The sequence below is a fragment of the Jaculus jaculus genome, chromosome 5, assembly GCF_020740685.1.
Source record: "Jaculus jaculus isolate mJacJac1 chromosome 5, mJacJac1.mat.Y.cur, whole genome shotgun sequence".
NCBI lineage: Eukaryota > Metazoa > Chordata > Mammalia > Rodentia > Dipodidae > Jaculus > Jaculus jaculus.
Genome location: NC_059106.1, coordinates 109,032,034 through 109,050,195, shown reverse-complemented (window position 1 = coordinate 109,050,195; position 18,162 = coordinate 109,032,034). Strand labels below are relative to the sequence as shown.

The following is an 18,162-nucleotide window of genomic DNA, read 5'->3' as shown; positions in this document are numbered from 1 at the left end:
GTAATCTGTTCATCTATTTACATATATACGATACCATCTTCTTAAGTCCTCCCCTCTCCTTCCTCCCTTATAGTTCCTTTCTAGCTTACTGGCCTCTGCTACTGATTTTTACTCCAACTCACATACATTTGTAGCTAGGATTCACATATGAAAGAGAACATGTGACTTTTGGCTTTCTGGAGCTAGGTATCTCACTTAGTATAATCCTTTCTAGATCACCCATTTCCCTGCAAATTTTGTAATTTCATTTTGTTTACTGCTGAATAGAACTCAATTATATAGATGTTCCACATATTCATTATCCATTCATTAGTTTAGGCATATCTGGGCTGGTTCCATTTCCTAGCTATTTTGAATAGAGTAGCAATAAATATGGATATCCAAGTATCTGTAAGGTAGTGAGACGAGTCCTTAGGATATGTGCCTAGGAGTGCTATAGCTGGGTCATATGATAAATCTATTTTTAGCTGTCTCAGGAACCTCCACATTAATTTCCACAATGGCTGTACCAGTTTAAATTCCCACCAACAGTGTAGAATAGTCCCTTTTTTCCCACATTCTTATCATTTGTTTTCTTTTTATGGTTTTTCAAGGTAGGATTTCACTGTAGCCCAGGCTGACCTGGAATTCACTATGTAAACTCAGGGTGGCCTTTAATGCCCACTGATCATCCTACCTCTGTCTCCTGAGTACTGTGATTACAGGCATGTGCCACCAGGCTTGGCTCTCATACCCCCCCCCCCTTTTTAGTTTTCAAGGTTGGTCTCACTGTAGCTCAGGCTGACCTGGAATTCACTATGTAGTCTCAGGGTGGCTTTGAACTCACAACCATCCTCCTATCTCTGCCTCCCAGGTGATTAAGGTGTGTGCCACTACTCCTGACTTGTAGCCTATTTTTTAATTGGGTTGTTTGATTTCTTATTTAGTTCTTTTGAGTTCTTTTTTAAAATATATCCTTGGATATTAATCCTCTGTCAGATGTATAGCTAGAAAATATTTTCTCCCATTCTGTAGGTTGCATCTTTACTCTATTCACAGTGTCCTTTGTTATACAAAAGTTTTTAAATTTTATTTAAAAATTTTATTATTGACAAGTTCCATAATTAAAGACAATAAACCATGATACTCTCCCCAACTTTCCCCTTCACATCTCCACTGTCCATCATATCCCTTCCTCACTCAATCAGTCTTTTATTTTGATGCTATCAACTTTTCCTTCTGTTATGATGGCCTTGTGTAGGTAGTGCCAGGCCCTGCGAGATCATGGATATTTAGGCCATTTTGTGTCTGGAAGAGTGCATTGTAAAGAGTCCTACGCTTCTTTTGGCTCTTACATTCTTTCCACCACCTCTTCCACTGTGGACCTTGAGCCTTGGAAGGTATGATAGAGATGTTTCAGTGCTGAGCACACCTCTGTCACTTCTCAGCACCATGGTGCCTTCTGAGTCATCCCAAGGTCACCACCATCTGAAAAGAGTAGCTTCTCTAACCAAAAGTGAGAGTAACATTAATATATGGGTATGAACATGAAGAGAAGTGCTTACCGGGCAGTTTGGTGAGCATAGTATATACATTTAGCCAGACACCAGCAGGCCTAGGGCTCATGACTTCCCTCATCATAGAATTTTTTAAAATTTTTAAAAATTTATTTTACTTATTTAGTATTTATTTTTGGTTTTTCAAGGTAGGGTCTCACTCTAGTCTAGGCTGACCTGGAATTTCGCTATGTAGTCTCAGGGTGGCCTTGAACTCACCTCTGCCTCCCAAGTGCTAGAATTAAAGGTGTGTGCCACCACACTGGTTTTATTTATTAATTTGAAAGAGAGAGAGAGTGTGAATGGGTGCTCCAGGCCTCCCAGCCACTGTAGACAAACTCCAGATACATATGTCCCTTTGTGCATCTGCCTGGGGAATTGAACCTGGATCCTTTGGCTTTGCAGGCAAGCACCTTAACTGCTAAGGCATCTCTCCAGCCCCATCATAGGTTTTTGTTTGTTTTTTTTTTTTTTTTTATCAGACATGTATTTCTTCCTGTGGAGTGGGCCAATTAGGTAGTGGTTGTTTTCCTCTATAACAGACATGCCAATATTGCACATGTTGGCTCATTTGGCCTGGTTGGCCGGATTTAAGGCTTTCAGTGTTCACTGTTGTTTACCTTCACTGATGACTTCTCACTCTCTCTCATGGAGCTGCATGCAGTGTAACTTTCTGTTAGCTGGTCTACATGGAGGAGGTTTACAATTCAGTTCCAGCAAGATTTCTTGGTGACCTTGCAGCCCAAGCATGTGGAGGAGTCTTCAGCAGTAGAGGTCTTACCATCTGTTCTTGGTGGGAAATCAAGAGGCTCAGCAATGGCCTGTACTGTTTTGGGGGTATCAGGGACTTCCCTGGCCAAAAACTCACTGGAAGGTATCACATCCCTGGCTCTGAAAATTTTCTACTAACAATCCACAGCTTCTGGATGTGACATTGTCCAAAGAAGTAGATTCATACCCTTAGATTTTGATTGACCCTCCCCCACCCTTCCTTTACTTAATCTCGTCCTCTGATGTCACTTTGGCATTTCCATCCCCAGTAATCTGTTCTTCTGCTTACATAGATACAATATCATCACCTCAAGTCTTTGCCTCTCCTCTCTCCTTGATAGTCCCTTTCTAGCTTACTGTCCTCTGCTACCAAGTTTTATTCCAACTCAAATGCAAGTCTAAAAATTTGGAGCTAGGATTCACATATGAGAGAGAACATGCAGTGCTTGGCTTTCTGAGCAGGGGTTATCTCACAAAGTATAATCTTTTTCAGGTCTACCCAATTTCCCTGCAAATTCTATAATTTCATTTGTCTTTATTTCTGAATAGAACTCTGTTGTATAAATGAACCTCATCTTCATTATCCACTCAATAGTTGAGGGGCATCTAGGCTGGTTCCATTTCCTAGTTACTGTGAATAAAGTGGCAATAAACACGGATGTGCAAGAATCTCTAAGGTAGTGTGACAAGTCCTTAGGATATATGCCTAGGAGTGGTATAGCTGGGTCATATGGTAAATCTATCTTTACCTTTACGTACCTCCATACTGATTTCCACAATGTCTGTACCAGATTACATTCTCACATCCTCACCAACATTTATTGTCATTTGATTTCTTGATAATAACCATTCTGACAGGAGTGAGATGGAATCTCAAAGTCATTTTAATTTGCATTTCCCTGATGGCTAAGTATGTATAACATTTTTTAGATGTTTATATGCCATCTGTATTTATTTTCTTCTTTTTTTTTTAAAGAGAGGTGGAGGGAGGGAGGGGGAGAAAGAGAGAGAGAGAATTGGCATGCCGGGGCCTTATACACTGCAATTGAACTCCAGACTCTTGCCACCTAGTTGGCATATGCGACCTTGCACTTGTCTCACCTTTGTGTGTCTGGCTAATGTGGGATCTGGAAAGTCAAACATGGGTCCTTAGGCTTCACAGGCAAGTGTTTTAACCACTAAGCTATCTTGTCAGGCCACTATCTGTATTTCTTCTTTTGAGATCTCTCTATTGAGTTCCATAGCCCATTTTTTATTTGGTAGTTTATTATTTATTTTTATTTTTATTTTTATTTATTTACTTGAGAGCAACAGACAGAGAGAAAGAGGCCAAGAGAGAGAGAGAGAGAGAGAGAGAGAGGGAGAAAATGGGTGCGACAGGGTCTCTAGCCACTGCAAACGAACTCTAGATACGTGCACCCCTTTGTGCATCTGGCTAACGTGGGTCCTGGGGAATCGAGCCTTGAACCGGGGTCCTTAGGCTTCACAGGCAAGTTCTTAACTGCTGAGCCATCTCTCCAGCCCATGGCTCAGTATTTAAAGGCACTTGTTTGCAGAACCTGACAGCCTGGGTTCGATTCCCCAGCACCCATGTAAAGCCAGATGTACAAAGTGGAATGTGCATCTGGAATTTTTCAGCAGTGGCAAGAGACCTGTTCTCATTCTCCTCTCTTCCCCCCTCTCTCCTTGCAAATATTATTTAGTTTTTTTAAGTGTTTATCTTTATTTATTTATTTTATTTTGGTTTTGTGAGGTAGGGTCTCACTCTAGCTCAGGCTGACTTGGAACTTACTATGTAGTCTTAGGCTGGTCTCGAACTCTCAGTGATCCTTCTACCTCTGCCTCCAAAGTGCTGGGATTAAAGGCATGTGTGTCCATGCCTGGCTGTATATTTATTTATTTGAGAGAGGATAAATAGGTAAAGAGAGAAAGGGAGAGAGAATGGGTGTGCCAGGGCCTCCAGCCACTGCAAATGAACTCTAGATGTGTGCATCTGACTTATGTGGGTCCTGGAGAATCAAACCTGGGTCCTTTGGCTTTACAGGCAAATGCCTTAACCACTAAGCCATCCCTCTAGCCCCATTATTTAGTGTTGTGAGGTCTTTGTATATCCTAGATATTAGTCTCTGTGAGATGTATAGCTGGCAAAGATTTTCTCCCATTCTGTAGGTTGTCTCTTTCCTCTATTCACAGTGTATTTTGCTGTACAAAAGCTTTGTAATTTCATGAGGTCCCAGTGGTTGATTAGTGGTTTTATTTCCTGAACAGCTGGTATTATATTCAGAAAGTCATTGCCTATACCAATGCTGAAGGCTTTCCCTACGTTTTCCTCTAGCAGTTTCAGAGTTTTGGGTCTGATATTAAGGTCTTTGATCCATTTGGACTTAATTCTTGGGCATGCCCCACACCCTTAATTCTATCAACTGGGAGGCTGAGATTTCTGGTCTGAAATGGGTTCCAGGTCAGCCTGGGGCAGAGTGAGAGCCTGACCCCAATAATGACAGAAGAAAAAGACAAAGGCTCTATAAATCAGGGAATGTCAAAGGCAATAGGGCGTGGTAGCACACACCTTTAGTCCCAGCACTCAGGAAGCAGAGGTAGGAAGATCATCATGAGTTCAAGGCCACCCTGAGACCCCCATAGTGAATTCTAGGTTAGCCTGGGCTAGTGTGAGACTCTGCCTCAAAAGAAACAAACAAAAGGCAGGTATAGTCACCATGAAAATATACCTTATTTGAGAATGGTAAAGCCAATGAAGAATTTATCAATCAAATCTAACACATAACCTGCCCTGACATGGAAGGTGAGATTAGCACTTCCAGTGCAGGCTTATGTACCTGGCTTTGTGTAAGTAGGCCCTGTTACCTTTTGGTATGGCTTCCAATCTCACCAATGCTGAGTGCCCACCTTGGTTGTTCTCTGTTGTGCTGTGGACTGGCTAGGCTGCTTGTGTCACTGGATTTTGTGTTCTGATCAGCTGTGCTGGGTGCCATGTGTGTGGGGGGAGTTGGATGAGTTCTCTCTGGTGGTTTATGGCACTGGTGGTTGGGGGATGAGAGGTTGTGCAGGATGTCTGGGGTTGTACCAGAGCTGCTCAGCTGGTGCCATTTGTGTTCTCCTTGAGTAGCTGTTGTTGTCTACCCCTTTGGGTGTTTTGAGTTTGAGAGGAGGCTTGTGTGAGTGCAAACTCTTTTCACCTGGCTTCTGCTCCTGCAGCTCTGCACCAGGCTGGGTGGGTGCGCAGATCAGGGCCACCAGTGCCTTGTTGGAATTCTGTCTGGTTTCCTGCTTTCTGGAAGATCTGAGGCTCTCTTGCTTCTCTGCTGTGGTTAATAATGCCTTATTCACCTTCACTTTTCAGTAAAGAGTGTATTTTGCTGTTTTTCTTCTTATTTCTTTCCCCAGGCTGCCTTGGCATGGCTGCTATGCCATCATCTTACCTGGAAGTTGGTTTTCTCTTTTTTGTACTTGGGCTGCTTTGATCAATGGATCTCTTTAGATCAGCTGTTCTGGATGCTGTGTGTGAGGACGGCTTCAGTCCCTTGGTATCCTGAGCTCTTCATTGGTCCTTGATGCTGGCAGTTCAGGAGGGGAGGCTGTAGATAATGCCCGAAGTTCTTCTGGAGCTGCTCAGCTAGTCCTTGCTGTCTTCTCCTTCAGGTTTTTTTTAACTCTGTGAGGCTGGTTTGATTGGAGAATCCCTTCACCTGGGTTCTCTTCATGCTGCCTCAGGCAGGGCTGGGTGCCTATCTCTTTCTAGTGAACTGCCAGAGCTGTGGCGGTTGCTGATTCTGGCTAGTTGTTTTGTTGCTAGAGGGTATGGGTCTCTCCTGCTTCTCTGTTGAGGTCAATTCCTTATATACCTTCACTTTTCAGAAGAGTGTTTTGTACGTTTTTCTGCCTTTGTCTCCCCCATGATGCTTTGGTGTGGCTACTTCTCCACCACCTTAACCAGAAGTCTGTTTTGGTTTTTTGAGGTAGTGTCTCACTATAGCTCAGGCTGACATGGAATTCACTATGCAGTCGTGGGGGTGACCTTGAACTTACAGTAATCCTTCTATCTTTGGGTCCAAAGTGCTGGGATAAGAAACTATCACTTGCTAACTGGATAAAGTATCAAATAAGAGTATTCACAGTGATCTGAAAAGGTTATTCAAATGCTCCTGTCTTTTCCAAACACATATCTATATGGATTTTCTTTTTTCTTTTTTTTGGTTTTTCAAGGTAGGGTCTCACTCTAGCCCAGGCTGACCTGGAATTCACTATGGAGTCTCAGGGTAGCCTCAAACTCATGGCAATCCTCCTACCTCTGCTTTCTGGGTGCTAGGATTAAAGGTGTGTGCCACCACGCTCAGCTTGGATTTTCTTTATAAGCTTTAACTAAAACAAAAAATTTCAACATACTGCATATAGAAGCTGATATGGGAATCTAGCTGTCTAAAATATTTATTTTATCTAAAATATTTATTTAATATTCATTTATTTGAGAGAGAGAAAGAGGCAAATAGAGAATGGGTGCTCCAGGGCCTTTAGCCATTGTGAGTGAACGCCAGTCACATGCACCACCTTGTGCATCTGGTTTTACATGGGCATTGGGGAATTTAACCTGGGTCCTTTGGCTTTGCAGGCAAGTGCCTTAACCACTGAGATATCTCTCCAGCCATATTTATTTTTCTGAGGTAAGCTCTCACTGCAATCCAGGCTTATCTGGAACTCATGGCAATCCACTTAACTCAGTCTCTGGAGTATAGGGACTAAAGGCATATACCACTATGCCTGGCCTAGCTGTCCTTTATTAAACAAGACACTAAAGAAATTTACAAAGATATAAGGCAATGTTAAATCTTTCCACTTCCACTTTTTTTTTTTTCCGAGGTAGGGTTTCACTCTAGCCCAGGCTGACCTGAAACTCAGTATGTAGTCTCAGAGTGGCCTTGAACTCAGGCAATCCACCTACCTCTGTCTTCTGAGTTCTGGGATTAATGGTGTGTGCCACCATGCCCAGCTCCATTTTTGTTTTGGAAAATATAGTTATTTTCACAAAAGATATGTTAAGCACACTTATTTTATTTTTTACTTAAAAAATTTTTTTTTGAGTTAGGGTCTTGCTCTAGCCCAGGATGACTTGGAATTCACTAAGTAGTTTCAGGCTGGCCTTTAACTCATGACCATCCTCCTACCTCAGCCTCTGGAGTGTTGGGATTAAAGATGTATGCCACTAGGCCCAGCTATTTGTTCTTTTAAAAAATATATATATAGTATTAATATATGTTAATATATTAATTATATATTATATAATTATATATATAGTATATAACATATTGATTGCAGGCATTGTAGTTCACATGCCTGCAATCAATACATTGGGGGGGTAGAGATGGGAGAATCAGAATTTGAAGGCCATCCTGAGGTATATAGTAAGTTTGAGGCCAGTCTGGGCTACATGAGACCCTGTCTCAAAAATACAAAAGTATGGGTTGAGGAAATGATTTAGTGCTTAAGGTGCTTGCCTGCAAAGCCCAAGGACTCAGGTTCGATTCCCCAGAACCCATGTAAGCCAGATGCACAAAGTGGTACATGTGTCTGGAGGCTCTGTTGTGTCCACACTCTCTCTTTCTCTACCTGCCTTTCCCTCTGTCTTTCTCAAATGGATAAATTAAATAAAATAAAAGTCCTTTCTAAAAAAAAGTACAAAAGTATGTATGACCTTGAAAAACCAGAAAAAATGTATAGAATGACAAGTTTGAGTGTTTACATGTATATAAACCATATGACTCTTCTCTGTTTTTATGTATGTGCTTCTGATGCATGCACAATAATATGTTTTAAACTATATTGAGAGAGCCACTAGGTTACAACATTTTCATTCAGGTTTTTCTTTGGGGTGGGGTGGGGTTTCAAGGTAGGGTCTCAATCTAGCCCAGACTGACCTGGATTTCACTGGGTAGTCTCAGGGTGACCTCAAACTCAAGGCAATCCTCCCATCTCTGCTTCCCAAGTGCTGGGATTAAAGATGTACCCCACCATGCTCGACTTATTTAGGGTTTTTTTTTTTTTTTTTGTGTGTGTGTGTGTGTGTTTGTTTTGCTAGGCATGGTTGCATTGCACACATCTTTATGAGAGAGAGAAAGTTGGTGCACTAGGGCCTCCAGCTGCTGCAATCAAATTCTAGAAGCATGCATGCCCTTGTGCTTATGTGCAGCCTTGCACATGTGTCACCTTGTGTGTCTGGCTTTTGTGGGATCTGGGAAGTTGAATATGGATCCTTAGGCTTTGCAGGCAAGTACTTTAACCTCTAAGCCATCTCTCTAGCCTGCCAATTAACTCTTTAATAGACATGTTGTATATAATAGTTATCCGAGAAAACAACTCTGATTATAGTAAGAGCATGTGTCCTTTTCAGCTTATAGTAGAATTTCATGGAGCAGGCTAAAACTATGACTGCTTCCAAATGCTCTTTTCATTTGTAGAACTGCCATTCTGATATTGATAACATTGGCCATTAAAAGAAGGGTACACACCTTTAATCCTAGCTTTCAGGAGGCAAAGTTAGCAGGATTACTGTGAGTTTGAGGCCAGTCTTGTACTACAGAGTGAGTGGAGTGCCAGGTCAGCCTGGGTTAGAGTGAGACTCTGCCTCAAACTCCCCCCCCAAAGAAGAAATTTAGTGGTCTGATACCCTGGTTTGGTTCACAGGTGATCTATGAATAGCATTTTAGTTAAGTTTTATATACCATTATTTATGTTGTTGACTATGAACGTTAAGATTAAGGTAAATATATGAATATGGTTGTTCTGTTTATTCAAGGGAAAGGAATTTTTAAAGTTAGGGACATATAATAGTAATGAAAAAAATTTTGAAGACCAAACCCAAACTCTGAAATAAGTGCAAGTTAACTTTGCCTCTTGGCTAGAGGGTCAGAGAAGTATCAGAATTCCTCCATCTCTTTGTAAGATCTTATGTATAATGGGCATATAAGTTTTAGATACTGTATTCTTCACTCTTCTGGCATGAAGAACATATGGGATCTTATAGTTAGAATGTTTACTACTCAGAGCTGCAATCCAGTCCTCAGAGAAATGTTTCTCTTATAGGTCATCATGCCACCATTTCGTGACCCTTTGAAAAAAGCACAATATGACAAGTATGATGAAAAAAGAACTCTTCTTCAGTGTGAGACTGGTACTTCATTCCTAATTCTTATGCATTTTCTATCCCAAGAGCAATTGAAGTTACTTTTAAGGATGCTAATTTAGACTACTGATTTTCTTTCAGGAAAAATATATTCAATGAAGGAATTTAAAGAGATTGAGAAGGCCCAACTACATACCAGATTTCCAAGTATTTCTAATTCAAGGCACTTTATAACTCCAAATGAGTGGCTTAAGGTGCCTACCAGATACATAGAAAGTGAATTTTGTAAAAGGAGCAGGTAATAGTTGACATCATAGGAATTATGAACTTCTTAGACTTTGAAAATTCTTTCATGAGACAGACATATATATATGTTTCTTAGTTAGATAACAGTAATTTAAAACATTAAATTGTATAATTTCTAGCAGATCTACATTTAATCCTTCTTTATTTATTTTTTGTTTTTTCAGGTAGTGTCTTGCTATAGCCCAGGCTGACCTAGAATTCACTATGTAGTCTCAGGATGGCCTTGAAGTCACGGTGATCCTCCTACCTCTGCTTCCCAAGGGCTGGGATTAATTAAAGACATATGCCAGTATGCCTGTTTTGTAATCCTCATTTTTGTTTCTGTCATATTTCTTTTTCTTGGGCATGGTCAAGATTGTCTTTGGTTATCATTAGGTAGACAGTGATATGTCTACATTTTTTTATGGTTTCCTATCTTAGAGTTTTCTGATACTTTTTTATTTGTGGCTTTACATACTTCATTATTTTTGGGGAAATTATTTTCCATCATCACTTCAAATATTTCATATATCCCATTCTCTCTGTTTTTTTTTTTTTTTCAAGATAGGCTTTTGCTCTAGCTCAAGCTGAGCTGAAATTCACTGTGTAGTCTCGGGGTGGCATTGAACTCAGTGTAGTCCTCTTACCTCTGCCTCTTGGGTGCTGGGATTAAAGACATGTACCACCACTCCCAGCTCTCTGCTTTTTTTTGTTTGTTTGTTTTGTTTTCTGAGGTAGGGTCTCACTCTAGCTCAGGCTGACCTGAAATTTACTATGTAGTCTCAGGGTGGCCTTGAACTCTCAGTGATCCTCCTACATCTGCCTCCCAAGTGCTGGGATTAAAGATGTGTACCACCTCACCCAGATCACTCTCTGCTTTTTTCTTAAAAAAGTATTTGTTTATTTATTTATGAGAGAGTAAAAGAAAGACAGAGAGAAACAATTAGCGTGCCAGGGCATCCAGCCAAGGGAATCAAACTCCAGACACTTGTGTCCCCTTTGCACTTGGTTGACCTTGTGCATTTGTGTCACCTTATGCATCTGACTTATGTGGGACCTGGAGAGCCAAACATGGGTCTTTAGGCTTTGCAGTCAAGCTCCTTAACTGTTAAGCCATCTCTCCAGCCCTCTCTGCCTTTTTCTTAAGAAATTTTTTAATTGACAACTTCTATAATTCTGGACAATATTCTATCATAATTCCCTCCATCCCCCACTTTCCCCTATGAAACCTTACTCTCCATCATATCCCCTCCCCATCTCAATCAGTCTCTCTTTTTATTTTGATATCATGATCTTTTCCTCCTATTATGATGGTCTTGTATAGGTAGTGTCAGACACTATGAGATCATGGATATCCAGGCCATTTTGTGTCTGGTAGAGTGCATTGCAATGAGTTCTACCCTTCCTGTGGCTCTTACATTCTTTCCTCTTTTGCAATGGACCCTGAGCTTTGGAAGGTGTGATAGAGAAGTTTCAGTGCTGAGCTCGCCTCTGTCACTTTTTTTCAGCACTATAGTACTTTTGAGTCATCCCAGTAGTTACTTCCATCTGAAAAAAGAAGCTTTTTTAACCAAAAGTGAGAGTATCATTAACATATGGGTATGAACATTAAGAGAAGTGCTTTCCAGGCAGTTTGGTGAGCCTAATACATGCATTTAGCCAGATACCAGCAGGTATTACATCCCTAAAGTATTGACTTCCCATGTCATAGGTTTTCAGTATCAGGCATGTATCCCCTCCTGTGGAGTGAGCTTCCAGTCCAATTAAATAGCAATTCGTTTCTCCCTTAACAGACATGCCACTATTGCCCCGGTTGGCTCATTGGGCCTGGCTGTCCAAACATAAGGATAGCAGTGTCCATGGTTGTTTATCTCCACTGATTACTTGTCTTTCCCAGTGAGATGCATGTAGTATAGGATTTTTTTTTCCATATTTGTGTCAGCTGCTCTACACAGAGGAGGTTTTCAACTCAACTCCAGCAAGATTTCTCAGTAACTTTGCAGCCCAAGCACGTGGAGTCTTCAGCAATAGGGTCTTACCATCTATTCATGGTGGGAAATCAAGAGAGTTGGCAATGGCCTGTAGGGGCCAACAACTCACTGGAAGATATCCTATCCCTGGCACTGAAATTTTTTAATAACAATGTATGGCTTCTGGATGCAACATTGTCCAAAAAGTAGGTTACCATACAGTTTATTCATACACTTTTAGATTTTGATTAACCCTTCTCCCACCCTTCCTTTACTTAATATCCTCCCCTGATCTCACTTAGGCATTTCCATCCCCAGTAATCTTTTCTTCTACTTACATAGATACATTATCATCTCCTCAAGTTCTTTCCTCTCCTCCCTCCTTTATAGCCCCTTTCTCTAGCTTACTGGACTCTGCTACCAAGTTTTTTTTTCCAACTCACATACAAGTCCAAGCATTTGTAGCTAGAATCCACATGAGAGAGAACATACAGTGCTTAGCTTTCTGGGCCTGGGTTACCTCACTGAGTATAATCTTTTCCAGGTACATCCATTTCCCTGCAAATTTCAGTTGTCTTTACAACTGAAGAGAGCTCCATTGTATAAATGTACCATATCTTCATTGTCCACTCATCAATTAAGGGATATCTAGGCTGGTTCCATTTCCTAGATACTGTGAATAGAGCAGCAATAAAATATTTTATCTTTTATTTCTTCTTATTTCTTCTTCTTCTTCTTCTTCTTCTTCACAACTTCCATGATTGTAAACAATATCCCATGGTAATGCCCTTTCTCTCCCCACTTTCCATCATATCCCTTCCTCCTCTCAATCAGTCTTTTATTTTGATGTCATGATCTTGTCAGGCACTGTGAGGTCATGGATATCTAGGCCATTTTCTGTCTGGAGGAGCACGTTGTAAGGACTCTTACCCTTACTTTGGCTCTTACATTCTTTCTGCCATTTCTTCTGCAATGGACCCTGAGCCTTGGGAGGTGTAATAGAGATATTACAGTGCTGAGCACTCCTGTCACTTCTTCCCAGCACCATGATGCCTTCTGAGTCATCCCAAGGTCACTGCCATCTGAAAAGAGAAGGTTCTCTACCAAAAGTGAAAGTAGGTATGAACATTAAGAGAAGTGCTTACTGGGCAGTTTGATGAGCATATTATATACATTTAGCCAGACGGCAGCAGACATTACACCACTAGGGCTCACGATTACCCACTTTAGTTTTTCTGTATCAGGGATATATTCTCTCCTATGGAGTGGGCCTCTAGTCCAATTAGAGGGCAGTTGGTTTCCACTATGACAAACGTGCCAGTATTGCACCCCTTGGCTCATTTGGCCTGGCTGGCAAAATATAAGGCTTGCAGTGTCCACTGTTGAATATCTTCACTGGTGATTTCTCTTTCTCCCATTGAACTGCATGTAGAATGGCTTCTTCCAGCTTTCTGTGAGCTATTCTAGAGGTTATTAGCTCAGCTCCAACAGGATTTTTCAGTGGCCTTGCAGCCCAAGTATGTGGAATCTTCAGCAATAGGGTCTTACCATCTATTCTTGGTGGGAAGCCAAGGTCCTCAGAAATGGCCTGTAATGTTTTGGGGGCATCAGGGACCTCTCTGAACAACAACTCACTGGAAGGTATCCCATCCCTGGCACTGAAAATTTCTTAGAAACAATCTATGGCTTCTGAGTGTTCCATTGTCCAAAAAAGTAAGATTCCACATGATTTATTTATATCCTCTTAGATTTTTTTTTAAAATTTTTTTATTTATTTGAGAGAGACAGACACACAGAGAGAAAGACAGATAGAGGGAGAGAGAGAGAATGGGCGCGCCAGGGCTTCTAGCCTCTGCAAACGAACTCCAGACGCGTGCGCCCCCTTGTGCATCTGGCTAACGTGGGACCTGGGGAACCGAGCCTCGAACCAGGGTCCTTAGGCTTCACAGGCAAGCGCTTAACCGCTAAGCCATCTCTCCAGCCCTCCTCTTAGATTTTGATTAGCCCTCTCTCCATCTTTCCTTTACTCAATCTCTTCCCCTGACTTCACTTGGGCCTTTTCACCCCCATTAATCTATTCTTTTACTTACATATATATAATACCACACTATTAAGTACCCCCTCCCTTCTTTTCTCTTCCCTTTAGATCTCTTTTCTAGCTTACTGGCTTTTGCTACTGAGTTTTCTTCCTACTCACAGAAGTCCAATCATCTATAGCTAGGATCCACATATGAGAGAAAACATGCTATGCTTGGCTTTGTGGGCCTGGGTTACCTCATTTAGTATAATCCTTTCCAGATCCATCTATTTTCCTGCAAATTTCATAACTTCATTTTTCTTTACTGCTGAGTAGAACTCCATTGTATAAATGTGCCACATTTTCATTATCCACTTATTAGTTGAGGGACATCTAGGCTGGTTCCATTTCCTAGCTATTGTGAACAGAGCAGCAATAAAATATTTTTTTAAAAATAGAATGAGGCTGCGGAGATGGGTCAATAGTTAAGGCCCTTGTCTGCAAAGTCAAAGGACTCAGGTTCAATTCTCCAGGACCCACCTAAGCCAGATGCACAAGTTGGCACATGTGTCTGGAGTTCGTTTACAGTGGCAGGAGGTCCTGGCACATCCATTCTCTTTCTCTGTCCCTCTTTCTCTCTCAAATAAATAAATAAAAATTTTTAAAAGACTGAGGGCTGGAGAGATGGCTTAGCAATTAAGTCACTTGCCTGCAAAGCCAAAGAACCCACATTTGATTCTCAGGACCCACGCAAGCCAGATGCATATGGAGGCACATGCATCTGAAGTTCCTTTGAAGTGGCTGGAAGTCCTGGCACGCCCATTCTCTCTCTCTGCCTGCCTTTCTCTTTCTCTCCCATAAATAAATAAGCAAAATATATTTTTTAAAGGCTGAGAAGGGGCTGGAGAGATGGTTAGCAGTTAAGCACTTGCCTGTGAAGCCTAAGGACCCTGGTTCAAGGCTCAATTCCCCAGGACCCATGTTAACCAGATGCACAAGGGGGCACATGCATCTGGAGTTTGTCTTTAGTAGCTGGAGGCCCTGGAATGCCCATTCTCTCTCTCTCTCTATCTGCCTCTCTGTCTGTTGCTCTCAAATAAATAATAAATAAATAAATTAAAAGGCTGAGAAGGATAATTATTATTTATTGAGAGAATTACAGAAAGTAAAGATACCCATGGGACTAGAGATCCCATGTGGAGGACCTGGGAGAACCATGGAAAGAAAAGAGAAAAGGAAGATCAAGGAACTCTTGACATGTGGGGAGTTGGATGGGGTAAAGGAGCCCATGTGGACAGTAAGAGCTAGGGGGCTTTTCTGGCTGTGCCTGGGTCTGGGTTGAGCCAGCCCAGACCCAGCTCAGGGAAAAAATCACCCACAGATGGAAGTTCCCAAGTGGTTAGGCAACTCAGAGAGCATGCCCTCCCCTTGGAAATGTATTTATAACCTTCTAGTGGTGGGCTGTCTTCTGGCTCAGGTGAACCAGAGGGATAGCTGGTTGGTTAGGGCTAGGGGCTGTCTCAGGAAGAGGTACTGGGGAATCAAATTTGGGTCCTTTGGCTTTTCAGGCAAGTGCTTTAACTGCTAAGCCATCTCTTCAGACCCCTTTCTCCCATCTTATATCACACTGCTGGAAACTTATTCCACAAGTTTTAGCTTTAAAATGCAGTTGTTTTTATTTTATTTGCAAGCAGAGAGAGAGAGAAGAGAGACACACACACAGAGAATGAGTATGCCAGGTCTTCTAGCCACTGCAAACGAACTTCAGACACATGTGCGACTTTGCACATCTGGCTTTGTGTGGGTACTGGGGGATTGAACCCAGGTCATTAGGATTTGTAGGCAAGTACGTTAACAGCTGAGCCATCTCTCCAGCCCTAAAATGCAATTAAAAGATATATATTTAAGCTTGCATGGTGGCAAATGCCTTTCATCCCAGCACTTGGGAAGCAGAAGTAGGAGGATTACTGTGAGTTTGAGGCTAGCCTGGGACTGCAGAGTGAGTTCCAGGTCCACCTGGGCTAGAATGAGACCCTACCTCAAAAAAAACAAAAAAATCATTTATTTATTTGCAAAGAGGGAGAGAGAGAGAAAATGGGCACGCCAGGGCCTCTTGCCACTGCAAATGAATTCCAGATGCATGCACCAGTTTGTGTACCTGGATTTAAGTGGGTACTGGGGAATTGAACCTAGGCTGTCATGATTTGCAAGCAAGGACCTTAACTGGTGTGCCAACTCTTTTTTTTGTTGTTGAAGGTAGGGTCTTACTCTAGCCCAAGATGAGTTGGAATTCACTAGGTATCTCAGAGTGGCCTTGAACTCAAAGTGATCCTTCTACCTCTGCTTCCCAAGTACTGGGATTAAAGGTGTGTACCACTATGCCTGGCTTCATTCTGATATTTAAAAATTTATTTATTTATTTGACAGAAAGAAAGAGGCAGAGAGACAGAAAGAATGGGTACACCAGTGCCTCTATCAGCTGCAAACGAACTCAAGATGCATGTGACACCTTGTGTATCTGGGTATACCTGGGTCCTTTGGCTTTGAAGGCAAGCACCTTAACCACTTAGCCCCATTATGATTCTTCAAAAAATATTTTATTTATTTATTTATTTTGAGAGTGAGAAAGAGGGAATGGGCATGCCAGTGCCTCTAGCCACTGCAAATAAGCTCCATACACATGTACCACCTTGTGCATATGGCTTACATGGGTACTTGGGAATTGAACCTGGGTCCTTAAGCTTTGAAGGTAAATGCCTTAAATGCTAAGTTATCTCATTTTGATTTTTTTTTTTTTTTTTTGAGGCAAGCCCAACAGACTGGCCTTTTTTTTTGGTGCCAGAGAGAGAGAGTATGTTTGTGTGTGAGAGAGTTGGTGCCAGGGTCTCCAGCCACTGCAACCCAACTCCAGACACGTGCACCCCCTGTGCACATGTGCAACCTTGCATGCTTGCATCACGGTGTGTCTGGCTTACACAAGTCCTTAGGCTTCATAGGCAAGTGCCTTAATGGTTAAGCCGTCTCTCCAGCCTTCATTCTGATTTTTTAAAAAAATATTTTTACAAGTTGGGCATGGTGACACATGCCTTTAATCCTAGCACTAGAGGTAGGAGGATCACCATGAGTTCAAGGCTACCCTGAGACTATATAATGAATTCAAGTTAAGCCTAGACTAGAGCTGGACCATGCCTCAAAAAAAAATTTTTTTTTTATTCACTTATTTTCAAGAGAGAGAGAGCACATGGGTATGCTGTGGCCTTTTGCTACTGGAAACTTAACGGCAGATGCATGCACTCATCACTTTGTGCATCTGACTTTAAGTGGGTTCTGGGGAATTGAACCCAGCTTAGCAGGCTTTGCAAGCAAGCGTCTGTAACCACTGGCAATCTCTTTAGCCCTCCATTCTGACTTTTTGCTTTTCTTTGCATCTGCCTTTATGAATTTCTCTTAGTCTTTCTTTTCACTTGGCCCACTGGTTTGTTGTTCTTCCTGTACTATATATTTTTTATCAGTTCACTAAAAATATAGTAAGAATTATTTCAAATATTGCTGTTTCCCCTCATTAATTCCATTCTGCTGCTGGGCTCAGAATAATTGCATGTTTAACCTTTTTTATTTTATTTTATTTGAGAGAGAAGGAGGGAGAGAATGGGCATGACAGGGCCTTTAAATGCTGCAAGTGAATTCCAGACACATGTGCCTCCTTATGCATCTGGCTTACATGGGTCCTAGGGAATCAAACCTGAATCTTTTGGCTTTGAAGGCAAGTGCCTTAACTGCTAAGCCATATCTCCAGCCCTTTGTTTAATCCTTTAATATGTTTTACTATGTCCTTTATATTCCTATCTCCTTAATAATTTCCTTAAATACATATTCCGGTTTGCTAATTCAGTTTTCACTGTGTTGAATATCAAAAAATTTAATTTATTATTTTTTCTTTTACTCTGTAATATACTTGTTCATTCTTGATAGGTTCTTACTGCCTTCTTATTTGCTGATTGGATCCTTTCTTTCTTTAAATGTTTTGTCAACTGCTGTACTATATTCTATATCCTATACCAGCTAAAAGGATCCTTTACTCAGGGCAAAAGCTACCTTTCTAGTAAGTTTTTGCAGTGGTGTAAGAATGGCAGGTCTGGCACCTTATATCAGAGGAAACTGAGTATTTGATTCTTTCTATTAAAAAGGGTACTTTAGATTTATGCTTGTAAATTACACAATTTTCACCACTTTAAAAAATACTTTAAGAATCATTTCTCTTGTAGGTCATGCTGGCCTTGAATTTTGTGGCATTTGTCATCTCATTAAGATTATAGGCATGTGCTACCATGCCTGGCTCTATGGCTTCTTTAAAACATTTGAGTATAATCTCCCAGTGGATAAGGGAGAGTTTTAAACTTTTTGTGTATAATTCTTCATTCTCATTGAATAGCAAATTGATCTCTATCA

General features: G+C 41.3%; 1 protein-coding gene across 1 annotated transcript in view; it reads left to right on the top strand.

The window, feature by feature from the left end:
• Window positions 1–18,162, top strand: part of Fam228b (family with sequence similarity 228 member B) — a 74,772-nt gene that overhangs the window by 47,508 nt on the left and 9,102 nt on the right. Inside the window, exons 5-6 of the mRNA XM_012949949.2 lie at window positions 9,402–9,489; window positions 9,583–9,739. Coding sequence (XP_012805403.2) covers window positions 9,402–9,489; window positions 9,583–9,739 — 245 coding nt within the window. The remainder of the gene's footprint in view (window positions 1–9,401; window positions 9,490–9,582; window positions 9,740–18,162) is intronic.